Source organism: Struthio camelus, chromosome 19 (genome assembly GCF_040807025.1).
Source record: "Struthio camelus isolate bStrCam1 chromosome 19, bStrCam1.hap1, whole genome shotgun sequence".
Taxonomy (NCBI): domain Eukaryota; kingdom Metazoa; phylum Chordata; class Aves; order Struthioniformes; family Struthionidae; genus Struthio; species Struthio camelus.
The window spans coordinates 8,749,531-8,768,112 of NC_090960.1; the positions used below are offsets into that span (position 1 = coordinate 8,749,531).

The 18,582-nt window shown below is 42.3% G+C and overlaps 1 protein-coding gene across 19 annotated transcripts in view; it reads left to right on the forward strand.

The window, feature by feature from the left end:
* UNK (unk zinc finger) overlaps nucleotides 1-18,582 on the forward strand; it is a 45,833-nt gene that overhangs the window by 8,337 nt on the left and 18,914 nt on the right. For 18 of the 19 annotated variants that reach the window (XM_068913628.1, XM_068913630.1, XM_009666224.2 and 15 more), the window contains 7 exons: nucleotides 10,536-10,745; nucleotides 12,422-12,598; nucleotides 13,030-13,160; nucleotides 13,269-13,404; nucleotides 14,943-15,060; nucleotides 16,039-16,123; nucleotides 18,056-18,198. In XM_068913628.1, the coding sequence (XP_068769729.1) occupies nucleotides 10,536-10,745; nucleotides 12,422-12,598; nucleotides 13,030-13,160; nucleotides 13,269-13,404; nucleotides 14,943-15,060; nucleotides 16,039-16,123; nucleotides 18,056-18,198 (1,000 nt within the window). Of the gene's footprint in view, nucleotides 1-10,535; nucleotides 10,746-12,153; nucleotides 12,292-12,421; nucleotides 12,599-13,029; nucleotides 13,161-13,268; nucleotides 13,405-14,942; nucleotides 15,061-16,038; nucleotides 16,124-18,055; nucleotides 18,199-18,582 lie in introns of those variants that run through there. The other variant, XM_068913631.1, reaches the window with a different exon arrangement.

Below are 18,582 nucleotides of genomic sequence, written 5' to 3' on the forward strand. Positions count from 1 at the left end.
GGCACTTAAATATTACTATCATCATAGAAATAAAAACTGTTCAGATGCCTCAGGGCAACTGTGCAGCTTTGCAAGCTTAAAATATCTTAAGAGTGCCACCTGATTTATTCATATTCTGATTAGTCAAAATGGAAAATTAGAAGTCCTGGCATATCTTGGGATTTGACTGTTTTCCACTTTGTGAAGAAGACCTAGTATACATGTTGATGTTGTCAATGTACCCGTCTGAAGTGGAGTCTGGCATGGCATTGTGTAATGGTGCTCCTTTGGGACCAGTCTGCTTGTGCAGAATTTTTGGTGTGAGGTGCGCCTTTCTTGCGGAGTCTCAGAAGAGTCCGCTGGTCTGTAGCAGACGCAAGTAAAGTGTGATTTGAATGCCGAATGGAGAAGCAAATCAATCAAATGACTAACATTGATTCTTTAAAGGTAACTGCTAAGAGTCAGCTTTTATCTTTGTGCTGGCACGTGTATTACAGGATGCAGGTTCGTGCTTGCTAGATAATCACCATGTTTTGTTTCAAACTTGCAACAGAAAATGTCTGTTCACAAATTTGAATCTTTCCAAAGAGGCTGCTGCCGCAAATCTGGTTGGCGCTTAACCTGAAGAGAAGCAGATTGCATTTCATTTTCAAATGTGGATTAGTCTGGATTAGAGCACTATAGATCAGGCACTTCTTGTGGAGTTTTGATTTTATGTTTTTGGTTCAACATAAGTATAGATCTTCCAACAGTTCATGTAATGTGTTAAAACTGGTGTGAGTATGGGGTTGCAACTGATTTGTGAGCCACTTACTAAATCCTGAAGGCTCTTGACGTGGTCAGGAGAAGCAAGATTACTGTGCTTGTATTTGTGGAAACATCTCTGTGAAACAAGATGATGAAGGTTGGTTGCTTGAAAAAATGCTCATTAAAAAATCTGGAACTGAAAGCTGGAGCGATGTAGTGGCTTGTATGGAAATAATATTTTTCTGAATTAGCCTTTATGAATTCTTGCATGCGAGATGTTTTGTTTCAGGGAGCTAGCAGAGTGAGTAACACAACTTTTCAAACAGCCCTGCCCTGTTCCCGACCTTCCGCTAGCCTATCCAGGGGCACGAATTGTGGAAATGCTTTATTAGTGATTAAATCAGTGGTGAGAGAAGTACTTTTTTTTTTTTTTTTTAATTGGAAGGTGGAATTTTAATTTGTACAGCACAGGACATCTGTATTAATTCAGTGTAGTCTAGTCCAGCAAACCTGACCTTTATTAACTCCATTTTAACTCTGCATTTCTACAGACTCGGTGGGCATTCTCCACAAGTTTGAGATATGGTGCAAACGCTAAAGCTAGGATAAAGAAACGTCACGTACCTGATCTGGTTCGTATAAACTAGAAAACTTACATGGATATAACCTAAATAAATGACCGTAATACATAAACTTTTGGATGGATGTTTTTGATAAGTAATTATCAGTAAAATAGTTAACTGCTCCTGTTTAAAGACACATTCATATATTGTGCTGACAAAGCAGGTGTAAATTTTCACTAGAGTACAGCTGTCCAGATTCAATAAGTTCCAATATTTTCCTATCACTGAAACAATTATGCTCAGTTCACATTTTATTGAAAAATAGTGGTTCCAGTATGATCCGATTTCATAAACTCAGCACTTGTACAGGTGCTGCAGGGAAGCATTAATGGCTGCTAAATAGTTTGTACAGCAGGAACTAACCTGCAGACTGCTGAGGGTTGTCTAAATTGGGGGTGAGCCATGTCTGAAAACAGGGAGGCTTATTTTAGGCACAACTCTGTTGTTTACATAAACTAACAGCGTTGAATCGAAAAGATTTCATTTAAACTTGGGAAAAATTGATGTATTTTTAAAACATTGCATGAACTGTCTAAATGCTTAGTTAATTTTAAGGTCATGTCAAGTAATACATATTCATGCCTAACTAATTTGGGGAAAAAAATCAAACTTGAGGAGGTGTAAAGAAAGGCTTTATGTGCAATTCTGGATCACGCTTAATGGCTGTTAAAGACACATCTCTGAAATGCGATGCAGTTAAGTGTTTGCATATGCCTGTACTTTGATTGTTTTAATTAAAAAGGTAAAATCACTATGTAAACAAACACTTGTGCTTAAAATGGATTTTATTGGTGTAGCTTGGTCATGTATATCTCACAGTCCACTGACGCAACAGGTTTGTACTCTCTTAAGAGTGCGCAGCGCACAGCCAAAAAGCATGACTCAAATTGTTTTACTCGTCAGGTTTGAATGGCACAACTCTCTGTATGCCAAGCCCGAGGGATACACAGCCCAGGCGAAGACTGAACGAGAACATCATTCCCTTGACGCCTATAGACTAACACAGTGTAATTCAGTGAAGCTTGTGCCTTGGCTGTTCACACATGTAATGCATGTGTTGATTTTGTTGAGTAAACTTAGAGTTGAATGCCCCAATTTTCTTTCCTCAAAGAGATAAAGCTTTGGTGAGCTACTTAGCTGCAACATATTTCTCTCAAAATGAAGCCACTTCTGGATATAATTGTGGAAACCTAGGAATGTTTTGCCTAAAATTTGGTGCAAGGCTTTCTTCCTCGATTGGTTGGCATGATACTACAGGATCAATCTCTTGGGTTTTTTCCTTAGTTTCTTAATATAGACAAGACGCGACTCTGTGTCAACAAAATATTTCTTTTCACTGAAAAAATCTCATAATGATTTGTGATAGTTGCCGACACATGTTATTTTTAGCATGGCCTTTTGCAGTCACTCTATTCAAATCAAGTTCTTACCTATAAAGTGGTGGTAACATGGTTCTTCTCTCATAGTGGAACTGATTAGTTACATCGTTGTCCACCCCATGATATGCTTTGAAATCCAAAAACAGAGCTACCGTAGCAATCAGGTTAGTGTTGAATATGACTATTGTGTTTTGTCCTTAGCTGTCTGTAATGTAGCAGTGCTTTGTGCTTTGGGTTCTGCAATGCCCGCAGTCCTTTGGGATTTATTTGTAAGCTTCCAGCTTGACTTGACTTGCGAAACTAATTGGATGCCTAGAAAAAGGAAAACCTGAGTGCTACCTACCTATTTCTGTAGTGAAAACTGGGAGAGCCAATAAGCATGCCATGCTCTATGGATTTGAGCAGTGCTCTTTTGATCCCTGAGATGCGCCATGAATTATGTGGGCTTTTAAAATAAAAAAACGCAACAAAACCCCACAACCAAACAAGTCCAGCTCTATGCATCTGTAATAAGTCTCTTCAACTTTCACTTTCTGTGTTTGCCCTTAGACTGACACTATTGTCAAGCCCTAATGGCGAAGGGGAAATCTAACAGCTTTAAAATCACACAGTGCTGTCTGCTGTATGACCTTTTTACAGTTGATGGTTCAATTTATTTAGGTGATAAAGAAAACAGAGGCATGTGAAGTCTATCTTCTTGACAGATGTGAGCTTACTGAAACTTTTTCCATATCCTTTTCTCCTTCCCCATGTTCGCAATCAGCCTCTTTTTTTTTTTTTGTAAGGTCATCCATCTATTTTTCTTTGTTTAAATGCTTTCTAATCTCTTCAAGGTTTACGAAATTGCACCTGGCTGTTGACATGGGAAGGCAAATAGACTAAAAATTGTTGAGATGTACTGAAAAAGAGAAAAAATAGCATTTATGTAAAGCAATGCATGGAGTATTCAAAAGGCCTTTGTTTGGTGTGAAGGTTTGATCAGCGATGTGAGATTGTATTGTAAAATACTATTAAACTTGGAAAATGGGGAGATAAAACGATAGCAGTGAGCCATAGTAATTAATAAAAATTGCTGGTTAAAAAAACAAAATTGGTGAAATCTGGTTAGAACTTTTCCTCAAATTGTGATGAAAGCGTGCAAGATCTCTGCGAGAAGCGCGTTTGCTAGTCAGCTGTGACTAGTGTTGGGCTTTGTTTTAATATTAGATTACAGTCTAATACAGAAGTAAAAAAATATTGTTTGATTAAATGAACTTGTCTTAACTACCTCTCTTATTAGAAAGATGCTGACAAGGTTTCCTTGCAGAGGTACAGGCAGGCTTTAAACTGGGATGCTGGTAGTCTGAAGCTGTGGACTGAAGAATGCAGTTCTCCTGTGCCTAGAATTGTGAAGCTGGATTGCTTGTTTCACATCTTTTTCTCCCAATTTCCAAGAAATTGTGCAAGTCAAAAGGCTGTGCTGCCTGTCGGGAAGCTTGCTTGGCATCGAAATGAAAGCATTTTCGAAGACACCTTGGGAATGCTATTATCAAACCCTTTCTCTGAAAGGTGTTCAAGTTCCATGGTGGTTGGAAGCAATATAAATCCCCAACATAGGGTAACTTGCTAAACTCCTCAATATACTGAGGAATTCTATTTAAAAGGACGGGGGGGGGGGGGGGGAGGAAGCCCTGTATTAGCCCTGCATTAGCCCTGCTGACTTGTTGATGTGTGTAAGGGTGTTGTAAGGAGTTTCCCATGCAGACAAATTGGCTGAGTAGCTGTTCCAGAATATCCATTGTCCTACTTATTTTGGAATGACGCTATTCTTTAAATCCCCGTTTTTCTCTTATTCTGGAATATCTTCTTTGCCCTAAGAGCAAGAACTCCTGAACAATGTCAGAGCTGCATATTTTTTTTCCCTCTATTGGTGGTGATGTTAAACGAAAGGTACATTATTAGGATTTTCGTCGAGTATCCTGTTGGAATAAGTGGATTCTGTCATGTGCCACTGACTCCTTTCAATCGGAATACTACAGTTCAGTAAAGGAAAGTAAAAGACTCATGGGTGTCTTTACAGAAAGCGTATCTGATACCATTTTTTTGCAATAAAATTTTGTGAGGGTGAAAGGAATTTAGCTGGTTAAACATGGACAGCTGTCTTCCTCTTGTTTGGGCTGGGTCTTTGAGCTTAAAAGCGAAGTAGCCATTTTAAAAATATTTAAAAATAGATGAGTGTTATTGAATTAGGAATGTCTGTATTTATAGGTAGGTGTTTCCTCCTGGGTTTAGCGGTGCTGCCTACCCTGCAAGCAGTGTGTTGGGTAAGCGCTCACTGATTTGCTTCGGATGACTTTGTCAGTTTTAGTTCAAACTTAGTTCAAATTTAGTTCAAATTTCTCAGATTTGCCTCTGCGGGACCCTTTTTTGGGTAGGCTAGTGCTAAGAATCTTTATTTTTTAGCATTGATATTTTGGAATGACTAGCATGGGACTGCATAAAGTGTCCATACTGGACCGGACTTTGCAGAAATGACCAGACGCTGCTCTGTGTGAATATGACCTGGGCTTACGCTCTTTGGGTTTGTTCCTCGTGACGCAGGAGGAGCTGCAGGGATGGAGCCTTGCTGATGTTGACTAGTGCTTTGAGCGTGGACCTGCCATACTAGTATAAAAGGTGTCTGTAACTTACTCTGGTCTAGTGCTAGGATAAACTGCACTGGTGCCAGTTGCTTCTTGTGTCGATCTGTATTGAGGGTTCTCTAGTGTAGTTTCACTGCTGTAAACACACACCCACAGGATATGCAAAATCTAGATGACAGTGGTGTTAGATCTCACTACTGTCCTATTTTTACAGTGTCTTAGTCTGGATTAGTCAATTATCTAATGGCTTTCTTGCTGGTGTCATACTGTTGCAGAAGGTTTAGATCCTGTTTCTTAGCCTAGGCACTCTCTGTGGGCCCTAAAGGAATTTTGGCAGGAAGAGCCTTGACTGGGAGGAGTAAGGAGGACTGAAAGGGAGAGGAGCTTGTCTTGGGGCCTGCAAAAAGATGTGGAACGGTGCGGGGAGGATGTTAGAAGGAAAAAAGAGCCTGGCTTTGTGTTACGGGAAGAACACGGGTTTGGAAGAGTTGGTTTTCCTCCTTTTATTTTTATGCTTTTCACCGTAGTCTTCTGGATTCTCCTCGTTCGAGATTTCAGCAATTTTGTCTCTTGGCCTCAGTGCGAGTCTTCCAGTGATTCCAGGGAGCTTTGGGTAAGGCTTTTAATGAGGAATTTAGAGCTCAGCTGTTCTGGTGCACTAACAGCACATTTTCCTGTTTTTTGAGCTCGTGCCAGTGCATGCGTGACTTACATTGAGTTTGGCAGGAAACGTGTAGCTCTGGAACACGACGGACACAGGTATCCTGCTGTACTGGCTGGTTGAGCACACTGGGTGCAGAGAGCAGGAAAGCTGTGGCAAAGCAAGGGATCTTCACAGCAGCAGAGGATGGATGTGACCAGGACAAGGCTGCAGCTGTTGAATTTAGAAACAAAGTTAGGGGCAAAGTTAGAGGTTGGGGGGTTGGTTTGGGGGACAGGTGGTGGGGTTTTTTTTGGTTGGTTTTGGGGGGGGGGGTGTGGGTGTGGGGGGGGAGGGGGTGATAGTGTTTGGAAGTGCAATTGTTTTCTCTTGCTCATCTTCTTGCAGCTCCCAAGGCAGACTGCAGCTCGATTCCTCCAGGGCAGAGTGGGAACCCACTGCAGATGTAAACACTTGCTGCCCTGCCCTGGAGAGTGGAGCTGCTGCTAGCAATTAAAGACAGTTAGCAGTTGTGTGTCTCTCCCCCCACCTCGGCCAGTGTAAATTCTTGCAGAGAGTAATTACTGCCCCTTCTTGCTTCCCACCCCAGAGGAAGCAGAATTTCAGCAAAGTAGCATTGTTTTTTCTGACAACTTTCAGCTCCTGTCAGTCTCTGGGAGCTCCCAAAACTAGTTTGAGAACCTCTCCTCTTGCCTTCGTAGGGAAATAAGCTTTCATTTAGAGTAGTACCAATCCTGTTCAGCAGCAAGTTCAATTCAGCCTGGTGACTTTGATCTGCTTTGTTCTGACGATCTTGTCCTATTTGTTTAGAATTGTATTTGTCTTTGTTTAGTAGGAATGGTAAATGGTAATGTTCCCTCCAGGAATTGGGTGTTGCTGTTGACATTGTTTATCACTTTGTATATTTGGCTTGTGGTAGTATCACAAGAAAACCATGCTACGTGTTTTCTACTTTTTAAAAAATTGTGAGGATTAAAAAAAAAATTATGTGCACCCATACACAAAAAAAACACTAAAGATAAAGCAAGAACACAAAACTGATTAGTTTTTTTTTCTTTTAAAGTAAATATAGAAATAATCTGTAAATGAAGTAGGGTAGTAATTCATATGCCCCTCTTGTGGGGGCTATAGAGTTTCCTGAGATCTTTAGAGAGGAGTTGAGAAACGCAACTTATCGTTGCCAGATTTCCTCTTCCTGTGCAGACACAGCATTTGGCTGATAGGCTGTGAAGTATGTACCAGTTGTCAACATATTTTTAATTTTAGGGGTCATTCAAAAATTCCATTTCTCTGCTCTGCTGGGGAAAATTTTTATAGAGACCATTCCATGCCATAAGGATCCATCACAACAGCCTTTTCAACATTTCTGTTTAGAGTCTTTGCAAAGAGACTGCTGAAATATTTATAGCATTCTGCTTTGTGAGCCATCACGTTGCAGTAGCACAGTCTGTATATCCTGTCCACATTCCCAAAACACATGTGGTTTAGATGTCTCAATATATTTTAATACAAAGTGGCTGGTTGAGTGGCCCATGTTCCATATTCTCCCAAAGGAGCTAAAACTCACCTCATGGATCAAGAAAATATAGGGCTACAGAGACATTTTACCATTCAAGCTAGTGTGGAGAAGGGTGTTTTTAAAATGTTCTATTGACTTGAAAGAAGAAAAACCCTGGTATTTAAATTTGCACCCAAACTGGTGATTGAAAGGCTTGAAATGTCTGATTTAATGTGACAACTCTAGTTTTCCACTATTGGTCGGTGTCACAGAGATGCTCATGCACATCTAATGTGTTGGTATGGAGCTCGATGGTACCTGTTTGCAGGACTTGCTTTGAAATGAAGAGTGAGAGAGAGATCATTTATTTAATAGATAGCATTAAAGAATGAGTTTCTGATGAAGCGAGTTAGGTGTTAAACACTTTTCAGGTGAACCGTTTACTTATGTAATTATCTCTCATTTACATTATAATAAATGTTTCTCTAGGGAGTTTAGCCAATCATAAAATGCAATTAATTTTCAAATGCTCTTCAGCAACAGCTGACGCCCTGGAGACTGGAATCCCTAGTCAGCATGTATGTTTTTAAACTATCCTGCTAAAGGGAAGCTGTTTCAGCTCCTTTTCCCCAAGCAGTTAAGTTTTATTTTTGTTTAAGTGTCTCATGCGTGCCTATGGCTAGAAGTCTGGAGTGCTGGGTTTGATACCATGAGATGTTTAGGTCTGATGTCCCTCCTTAGTTTCCAGGGCATTAAAGAGATTCAGAGTGCTGCTCTTCAAATTAGGCCCAGGAGACTCTGGGTCACTTAGGGAAGATGCAGAAGTTGAAGGGCTCTTGGACTCTGTTGCTGACTCTGGTTGTTTGTTCTGTGATGTTGGATAGGGCACTTAGCCTGTTTTGCAGTTTCTCTCTGAGTAAAATGAGAGCAGTGCAAGGCTCACCTCCATAACATGTACATGGAGGTGTATGGAGGGAAAGGCCCAGTAGGCAACTGTATGATACCTGTGGAAAGCAGCCTAAGGATCATGCTGCTTAAGTTTGCTTAATTCACTTTCTAACCTAAATGTTGATACAGTCACTTTTGCTTTAAGTCTTATTAGTGTATTGATAAGATAAAATGTTCTGTAGAATTTCATCTTGTAGAACTGTGCTAGCTCCAACAGCATGGAAGGCTCTTCAGCATGGATTGATGTTATGATGGCATTCGGTTCTCTGATGAATAGTTGCTGTGGTTGGAGTACAGCTCTCCATTTGAATGTATGTAGCTTCTTTAAAATGAAAAGAAAGTGATGTTGTTAGCCCTTACCTATTCCAAAGAGACCTGTTTCTGAATGTGGGTTAGCGTTTTTGTGATGTTAGGCATTAGGCCTCAATGCAGGTACTATTGCAGCAGCACTAGATTGCAGAGGACAGATGGACCTGCGTTGAATGAGGCTTAGAGCCGGCCATGGAAGCTCTCCAAGCCCTGAGCATTCGCAGAGCCGGTGCCAGGCAGTGGAACCTGTGAGTCCCATGTATTTGAAGGCTAAACGCTTTCATCCATCCGCACTTGCAAAAATCCCGTGTAGGAAAGCTCTTGCCGGTGAGATTCTCTCCTCGGAGCAAGCAAACAAAACCACTTTGGTTGAACTCGTGTATTTTCCGGAGGCTTTCTCTTCAGCCAGGGGTAAAGAGGAAAGGCTGTTTTATTTACAGATATTGTTTTCGGACAGAGTCTAGGATGATGATGTTATCTGTAAATGCATCTTCAGGCATCAGACATCCTTCCATTTATTTAGAAACAAGATAGAAAGGTCCTCTGATACTGGAGTGAATACCTGACAAATTCCTCTATTCCATTTTATTGCCTTGGAGTATGTATACAGAGCTCAAAATTATTCCATATCTGCTATTATATCATCCTGTTGCTTCCAGCAGAGCACCAGCACTTTTATTGTGACTGACAAATGTTGTTATTCACTATTTAAACCTACCTCTAAACATAAAAGACCAGAGTGTGATTTGCTATGAGAGGCAGTTACCACACATCTGCCTGCTTGGGACCTTCTGTGTTGCTCTTGGAGCTGTCTCCGAGAAGATCTAACCCTGTGGGATATGGGTCTGATCTTTTCAAAGTGTTTGTGTGTTCCCTAGATATAGGGCGACTGGTGGGTTGTAGGCAACGTGGATTTTGTAAGCACCTATAGCGATCTGCCTGTGATCTCAGTATATCGGTCTGAATCATTTTGTAATCCTCTACAATCTGGGTTTAGAGACTGTTATTAGTGTCACAAATAAAAGCTTGTGACTTCTTTAGTTCTCAGGATTAAAAAAAATATACATTTCAGAGAATGACATCAAGCCGTTTTTGGTAAAATAGAAAGCAAACATCTGGGATCTGAGGGTAGTTATCTCACTTTTCAAGATTGAGTCCTGAAGTCAGAAGATTGCAGGAGAGAATGGGTTAGTTGAATGAGAAACAAAGATTAAACCGTGGGGGCAAGGGGGTGAAAGAACAGATTTTAAAATCTTTTCTCTTTCAGTAACTTGAAACATGGCAAAGGTAACATGGCTACACAGAAGTGTGTGTTTTGTGTGTGTGTTTGTGTGTGTGTGGGGGGGTTGTTTGTTTGTTTTTAAACCTAAACCTCTTTAAGGGAAGAAAAACCCTTTTCCCCCATGTGTCTTCTAAATGGTGGTGGACCTCCAACTCTCGTTTTATCTATTTCTGTTTTCTCACAAGCTCACTAAGCTTGTGATGGCCTGATTTGAAATGATATTGAAAAACACAGTAGAAAATGATTTTAGCTGCCTTTGGCCCTGATGTTTGGGTGAACTGGCCTGGTAACTGATAACTTCCCCTTGCAGAAAACCAGCACCTTCCAGTCTCTGTTACTGAGAGTGAAAGCAGAGGCTGGTGTGGGAAGGGCAGCACGCATCTCTGGTGGGTGCAGCTTGGTTTGGCAGGGGGGTCTGCTGGGGGATTGGCTATTGCTTCTGACCAACGTCCTGGTCCTAATCCCTTCTCTTGGATCTCTGCCTGCAGTTACCTGAAGGAGTTTCGCACGGAGCAGTGCCCTCTCTTCGTGCAGCACAAGTGCACTCAGCACCGGCCCTACACTTGCTTCCACTGGCACTTTGTCAACCAGCGTCGTCGCAGATCTATCCGCCGTCGGGATGGTACATTTAACTACAGCCCTGACATCTACTGTACCAAGTACGATGAGACCACAGGAATCTGCCCAGAAGGAGATGAGTAAGTGAAGAGCGCGCCCTGCTTTTCAGGCGTTCAGCTTTTGGGATCAGTCCAGGTGATGATTCCAGCCGGTTCTTGTAGCGATGAGGCAAGTCAGCAGTAAAGCAGCTTTGTAACATAAGTAACGTAAGAACAGATGTAAAAGCTGTAACAGCAACTCGTGTTTTCTAAGCCTGCTGTGGAGAGGGTACTGAGATTGACAAAGATGGGAATTCAGCTCTCGCATCTTTGTGTCCTCTTGAGCCTTGGCATCTTCAGCAAAGTTGGGGTGTGACAAACAGCTTACTGATAAATGCACTGAGAAGGGCTCCCTTCTCGTGAGTCTGACCATCAAATAACAGCTCTTGCTCACTAGCAGTGTAGCTTGGTTTTGAGCCGATTGCTGAGGGGGGAAGCTTTGTCCTCTAATCTGTCCCCTGAGTTACCTATCACCTGCTTTTTAGATCATGTTGGTTATTTCCCGTTTATTTTGTCATTTCCCTCCTCGCTTCTTTAAAGCTCGGGAAGGCAGATACCCAGAATAAGGCAACATGGGAAGAGCTTGTTTTGCTGCGTCTTTCCTCCCCGAGATTGTGATGAGTTTAACTACAGCAGAGATGCACATGTTTCTGCCATGTGTGTGACAGATGCCAGCAATTAGGGGGTTAACCCAGTAATATAACTTGACCCACGTGACAGACACAGAAGAATAAATAGTGTAACCAAACCATGGTCAAATACAGAGACAGTTTTATATAGAGATGCTATAGAAGGATGGAATTTCAGTTCCCTTTCATGGTGCCAGTATGAACACACACAGAAAACAGCTATTTATCTGGGAAACAGTGTTGGTGTGTGTATTTTGTGTGGTGGTGGGGTGTTTTTTTTTTTTTTTGGTTGATAACTAAAGATTTTGTGGCAACAGCAGAATGGAATAATCCCCCAGCCTAAGGCCTCTGTTTCTTTCTTTCTTTCTCAATAAGAGAGAACTGGAAGGGACCGGAAGTGGGACATTTGGGGACTTTGGCTTCTAGACCACTTGTTCATATTTAGCTCAAACTCAGTCATTGAAGACTGTTGCTATGTCAGAACTTCTTTACTGATTTATATTTTTAGCTTAACGCTGAACTCCACCTATTCTTGTTCTTTTATAATTCTCAGTGTAGATTGTTCTTCCTCTGCCTAAGAGGGAAAACAGAACATCAGTTAAAATGGTAGTGTTGTAATTCTCCTTTCTTGTCCCATGCTCTGCATAAAGGATGCATCTGGCTATAGATAGACTGTCACAGCCCCCTGTAAGAGTACATCAGCAGGAAACAGTAACAGCACGAAGTCTAGATGGGCTGCTGAGGAAATGGTATGTGCCATGTGATGTCCCCTCAATCATGGCTAGTATATCGGAACGCCTTGACAGTGTCCTTGCTCTTGTCCAGATCCCTGGCAGTCACTAGACTAGAATAATAAGCTGCTGCTGGCTTAACCACCCAGTTGTCTGTTTAGGAGGGAAACTATTATATAGTAGGCAGTGACAGGTTTAGGGGCTCTGTGTGATGCTGGAAGGCACAGTGTAAGAGAAGGGGCGGAGCTGGCAAACATATTGCCAGCCACAGCATCTTGTATCAGCAATGCGCTTTCTGGTAGCGTCTAGTCTGCCACCCGTGTGACTTAACTTTGTTCTTCCCCTTCTTCTGACTCAGGTGTCCATTCTTGCACAGAACTACTGGGGACACGGAGAGGAGATATCACTTGCGCTACTACAAAACTGGAATCTGCATTCATGAGACGGACTCCAAGGGAAACTGTACAAAGAATGGAGTCCACTGCGCCTTTGCTCACGGGCCCCATGACCTACGCTCTCCGGTTTATGACATCAGGTTAGCAAATGTCAGGGCTCTGTGTGGAAAGGGTAATTGCTTTGCTCCAATAGAAAGTCAGGTGACTGGAGGACAGTACCTCTTCAAAGTGAAATGCTTAGTGTCAGAGAGATGACAATATATCCCTTCCTGACGAAGCAAATGTACAAAAGCTCCAAGGAGATACTCAAAAGGTGGGGGAGGGAGCCACACCTTAGACTAGTTGTGCTGTGGCTGGGAGCCTGGTGGAGTTGAAATAACGCATGTAGAATTCCCAGGGAAGGAAAAGCATGTATTGCAGTTGCTGCTTGAATAAGGATGTTTTTGCAAGAAAGCATGAACGAAATGCACTCACTTAGGAATTGTTACAGCACTCCAGTCTGTCAGAGTTTTTGTATGTATTTCTGTCTCTTCATCTGCTCTCTCTTGTTCGTTTGATTCTGTCCACTAAGGGAGCTTCAGGCCATGGAGGCTTTGCAGAATGGTCAGACTACATCAGAAGGTGGCATAGAGGGCCAGTCTGCAGTTGCTGCTAGCCATGCAATGATAGAGAAAATACTTGGTGAGGAGCCAAGGTGGCAAGGTTAGTCCCTTAAGGTCTGCAAGGCTGGGGAGGTCTGGTGTTCATGCAGTGCTCGCTAATAAATACAGACCATAGTGATCTCTCGCTAACCAGCTGCTTCTTTCACAGATACAACCTACGTGTTGGGAAATTACAAGACGGAGCAATGTAAGAAACCCCCCCGTCTCTGTCGCCAGGGTTATGCCTGTCCCTACTACCACAATAGCAAAGATAGAAGAAGAAGCCCAAGAAAACACAAGTACAGGTACCCTGCTCCTGGGTCCTCTATTTCCCAGCTGAGTGGTGAGGTGTAGTAGAGCTCTGTATGGAAGGATCTAATATTTGCTCCTCTAGATGGTTTTTAGTGTGTCTTTAAGGCCTGTACTGACAGACCTGATGGACTGTTAATTCTGCTTAGGACCTGGGATAACACACTAAGCTGGGAGTTTTGCATTATAGAAGAACCAATATATCTAACTATGCTACTGAATCATGTTACATCTCTGGTTTTGTGGTGATGTTATAAACTCCTATTTAAAAAAAAAAAAAGAAAAGGTACAGGAAAAAGAAAACAAAAGGAGGATTGAATCCCCATCTAGAAACAAACTCACACAGCAATGATTTCCTGGGTAAAGGACTCGGAAGCATCAAGCTGTTTGTTGTGTGTGCCTGGTGATGGGGACTGTGAGGCACAGTGTGACGAGTACTATAGATGGACATGCATTCTTAACCAACTGCTAAAGACTGCTTTTGAGGCACCAGGGTGTTCTCATCACTCAGCTGTCGCTGGATTTTTCAACATGCTGCTTCTCCCTGAACGCACTCTGTCCCAGTTATAGGCCCTCATTTCCTCCAACACAACAGCGCTTTTGTTGCTGTCTCAGTGGGGCTTTTCCTTAGTTCCTTTTTGAAAAACATAAGAGCAGACCAGAAAGCCAGGACAGAAAATGCCATGGATGTTCTCACTTCCCTTCCCCACCCCCAGCATTTGCAGAAATTTCTGAATCAGTGCTGAAATCCTGTAAAAATCAGAGAAACATTAATCCCAACACCATCAGTAGAAACAGAGACTCCAAGCCAGTCCTTAGGCAACAGCCATCTGCTTTCTGCCCCTCACTGGGCCCTTTGAGGAGGGAAGAGGTGAAGGCTTCTCGCCTTAGGATCTCTGCTCACTTCTGTGTTGCTTTTCCCCACCCCCAGCTGATGTGGCTGCCTCTTCAATGTGGGCTTCTGCTGCTGCTATCTGCTTCCCTCTGCTGTTGTTTGAGGGAATGGGTGAGAGCATAAAGAGCAGGGAAGTAGGTCACAGCAAAAATTCAGACCTGGGAAACGGAACTGGTTCCCAGCTGGGAGAAAGGAAATGGGTTTGCCTTTTCCCCAGTGACCTGACTCAGCCTCTTTTCTGCATGGCCACGCTATAACCCTGGAAACGTACCAGTAGAAGGGTATTATGTGTTTCAAGATTAGCCAATTAACTTACTAGCTCTCTACGACTGTAGAGTTCCAAAACGAAACAGACCCAGCATCGCTGACACTAATCACATCAGCTGCTAACATGGTTAAGTTATGGTGGTTCAAGTTGTGTTCTGTTTCAGATGGAGAGTTAAACCATGTTTCTCTCCCTCATTAAGAAACTGGAGGAGGGGGAAGAAGATGCAGTAGTAGCAGGGTAGGGGGCTGGGGGAGCAGCAGCTGGGCAAATGAGTGCACAGCAGAGTGGGAGCAGCTGAACCTGTCTCCCAACTGAGGTAGCAAAGCCCAAAATGTGTGTCTGATGCATACCACTGCTACCTATTTAAACAGATCTTCACCGTGTCCCAGTGTGAAACATGGAGATGAGTGGGGAGATCCCAGTAAGTGTGAGAATGGAGACTCATGCCAGTACTGCCACACTCGCACAGAGCAGCAGTTCCACCCAGAGGTACGGTACCTGTGTGGTCTGTTTGGTAGCTGACTGGAAAAGCAAAAGCATTCCAGGCTTATGAGATACATTTATGTGCCAACTAGGAGAATATGTTGGCTGCTTGCAATATGGTCCTGGGATACAGAGAAACTGCATGTTGGAAGTAACTGGAACTGAGCTGCTTGACAGGGTGCCTTTTCATTAGGTAGAACTTATGGGAGGAGGTAAGAAAAGTATGTGTGTGGGGGGAAATAGTTGTAAGAGAGCGGACTCACGTGTGGGGATCTTCTAAAAGCAGGGAGTGGGTCTGCAGAGAAGCATACAACATCTGTTTCCGTCAAAAACATTCTTAGTTGATGAGAATTGCACTAAGCCACAGATAATGCATGAGCTGGTGCTAAAAATTGCCAAGCCGCTAATGCGGGCAGGCCTGGAGCATTCTGGTATCCTTACAGAAAGTGTAATTAAGACTTTGTCCCAGCCTGCTCCATGTTTCAGTATTGAAAAGTTCTTTTGGGCCTGTATTGGCCAAGTAACCATAGTCCCCGCCTGTCAAACTGGGTGGAAGGGGAATAATCCATTTCCTGCAATCGCTGTCAACGGTTTATCACTACCGTTGCAGACACGTGGCTGTAGCTTTCTGTGCTGTCATCTGTCAACTGTTTCCTACCTTCAACCATTTTTATATCCATGGAGCTCCTAGGGTGATTGAGGGACTTGATGGCAAATGGTGATTTTGGGTGAGCGTACCCTGTGGTGGGGTGATCTTTGGGTAAGCTTAGCTGTGTTGGGCAAATTTTGCTGTTTTCGTAACTATTGTGGGTTTTCCTTTCTTTAAAGCAAAGCACTGAAATGGTCACCCTGAAATCTACTGGCCTCTGTGCCTTTTGTCTGTCTTTCTATCTTGCTGTTGAATCTCTTCTCAGTAGTCTAATAGTTGGGCTGCTGGTCACTATTTTTCCTGTTCATGTCCGTTATTTTTTTTCCCATCCTCAGATCTACAAATCCACCAAGTGCAATGATATGCAGCAGTCTGGAAGCTGTCCCCGAGGACCCTTCTGTGCTTTTGCACATGTAGAACGTACGTGGGCTGCTTCTCTCATCTTTCGGGGTTGTTTGAGCTATGGAGGGCTTCTGGCTGGAGTGGAAAGGTTGAAAGAGAGGGCACAAAGCTGGAGCTTTCATGATACCTGGTTTCTTGAAAACCCTTCAACTTTGATTATTCCTATAAAACTGCTATTTTGGGAGATGTTATCAGAGCTGAAGGCAGTAGAAGTCTTGTAGGGCTCAGCCACTAGCTCTCGTTGCATTGTCTCTTGAAGCATCTCTCCCTCTGAGTCTCGCTCGCTCAGCTCTCTGTCAAGTCAGCTTGGAGGACTATGGAACAGAATGAGAGCTGCTTCTGTATGCACTTGAACTGTGCCATAGTGAAGTTGCAAAATGTTGTCTTATAAAAAGCTGAAGATAAAATTGCTAACTACTACAGATAAGGTGTTCATCTGTTTTTAAAATAAAATATTACTTTACTGTTTTTGATGTCTTGCTTAGAGCTTAAATCTTTAAGACGGTTAGAGAAGAAAAACATGCTGGTTCTTTGTCTACTTTTCCTCAAATCTTCATTCCCTTTTCACTAGCTGACTGATTTATAGGGTGTTATTTCAGTCTTCGTTTTCGTTATTGTAAACTAGTGATGCTGTTTTATCATGAGAGTTCTGTATTCAGGTGTATGTTACCATTTATAGATAATGGTTAGCTCCCAATCCTCCTACTGCTCCTACTCAGTTTCTGCACTCCAGTCTCACAGTTGAATTTGCAGTAATTAGAGCAGGTTAGTTGTAAGTCAATAGATGGGCTCTGATACTGACTCACTTCATGGCCTTGAGCAAATCTCACTGTTGTTTTGATTATCCTTTGTAAATGGTGGGATTAGTAATTGCTGCCTTTGTCAAGGAATGGTGAGAGTAAATTCACCACCGTTTACAGAGCTGCTTTCATAGGAAACCTTGCAGTCAAGCAGTAATTACAGCTAGGGCTGTGGGCTATAATGCCCAAAACACAATAGTGCAACTTCGCTGTATGATCCAGCAGGCTTAAGAGAGAATGAGACCTTAATAAAGAAATGATGTTCAACAAACTCCCTTGTATATAACATAGTATTTTTACTTAGGAGATACTTTATTCATAACCAGAGTACTGCACTTGATACTGTATTTCTTTAAAGCCATAGTAACATTCAGTGGCCACTTAGTATTTCATCATGGTTATTTCTTGTGGCTCTCTACAGACCCCTGTTTTCTAGTCCTCTTCCCAAGGTGAACGCTGAGGACCTAATTGACTTAAAGTAACAGAAGTCCATTTATTTTGTATGATCGCAGCATGAATTTTGCTAATTATTAACAAGAAATGTATAGAAGTTTAAAACTGTAAGCAGTGCTTTTAAGATATTGCAAAATAGGCATGGGGTTTGTGCTGTAGCTTTTGTAAAGATGATGAGTTGTATTAGATGTGAATAGTACAGCCCTACAGCATTTCAACTCCCCCCTCCAAGCCCACGACATTTTCTTTTTGTGTATTTGGCAGTTGTATGCCTTTCTGTGTATGTTACTTTTTCTGTAATGGTTTGTACTGAGAGCAGATGGGTGTGTTTAATTAGCTGAGGAAGCTGAGTTTCCATCAGCTTTGTGCCTAGCAAAGAAGGAAGCTCTGCTTAGTTCAGGACAGCTGAATGAATAACACGCAATTCGCTCAGGAAAGATAATTTTGGAGCAGCATTAACGGGCTGAAGAGCAGCAGACTGTACAAGTGGTGACAGTAATAACGTGAGGAATATTAGATAAGAAGTATTCATTTGCCAGATACGATTTCTCCTTGATTTTTATATTACTTATGAGTAGGCATTAGTGGAATATTCCTTCTCTCAAGAGTGTGTAGCTATTCTTGTTCCTAAACGTCTTGTAGTCCATTGCAGTTGTACAGCTTTCAACGATGTTTGATGTGCTATTATTTCTTCCAGAGCCTCCTCTCAATGAAGATTTACAGCAATCCTCGGCTGTGTCCAGCCCAACACAGACAGGCCCTGTGATGTATATGCCATCAGCAGCTGGTGATTCCGTTCCAGTCAGCCCTTCCAGTCCACATGCCCCAGACCTGAGCAATGTATGTAGCACTGCAGGGAAGCCTTGTCCCTACTTTATAAATCTGCATTTCTCTGAGTCACTGTATTTCTTCTACCCAAAAAGAGAAAGCTAAGTATCAAAAGCACGAAGGATTTGACTTCCTTTTAAGTCTCAGCTCCATACTTCTTAGAGGGGTCTATTTGTTTGGAACATAGTATTCGGTAGTTTTAATCCTAGATGCTCTCCCCTCACCTTTACAATCTCTAAGCCTTCCTTTCTGTGCAAAATTAGTTAATATCCTTTCAGGAAAATGGAATGCACTTGTACATCTAGTCCAGCTCCTTCTTGTCTAGAAGTACATACTGGGCTCAGTTTCCAAGTACTCTCATTAAAGGCCATGAGCCAGTGTAATCTAAAGTACATA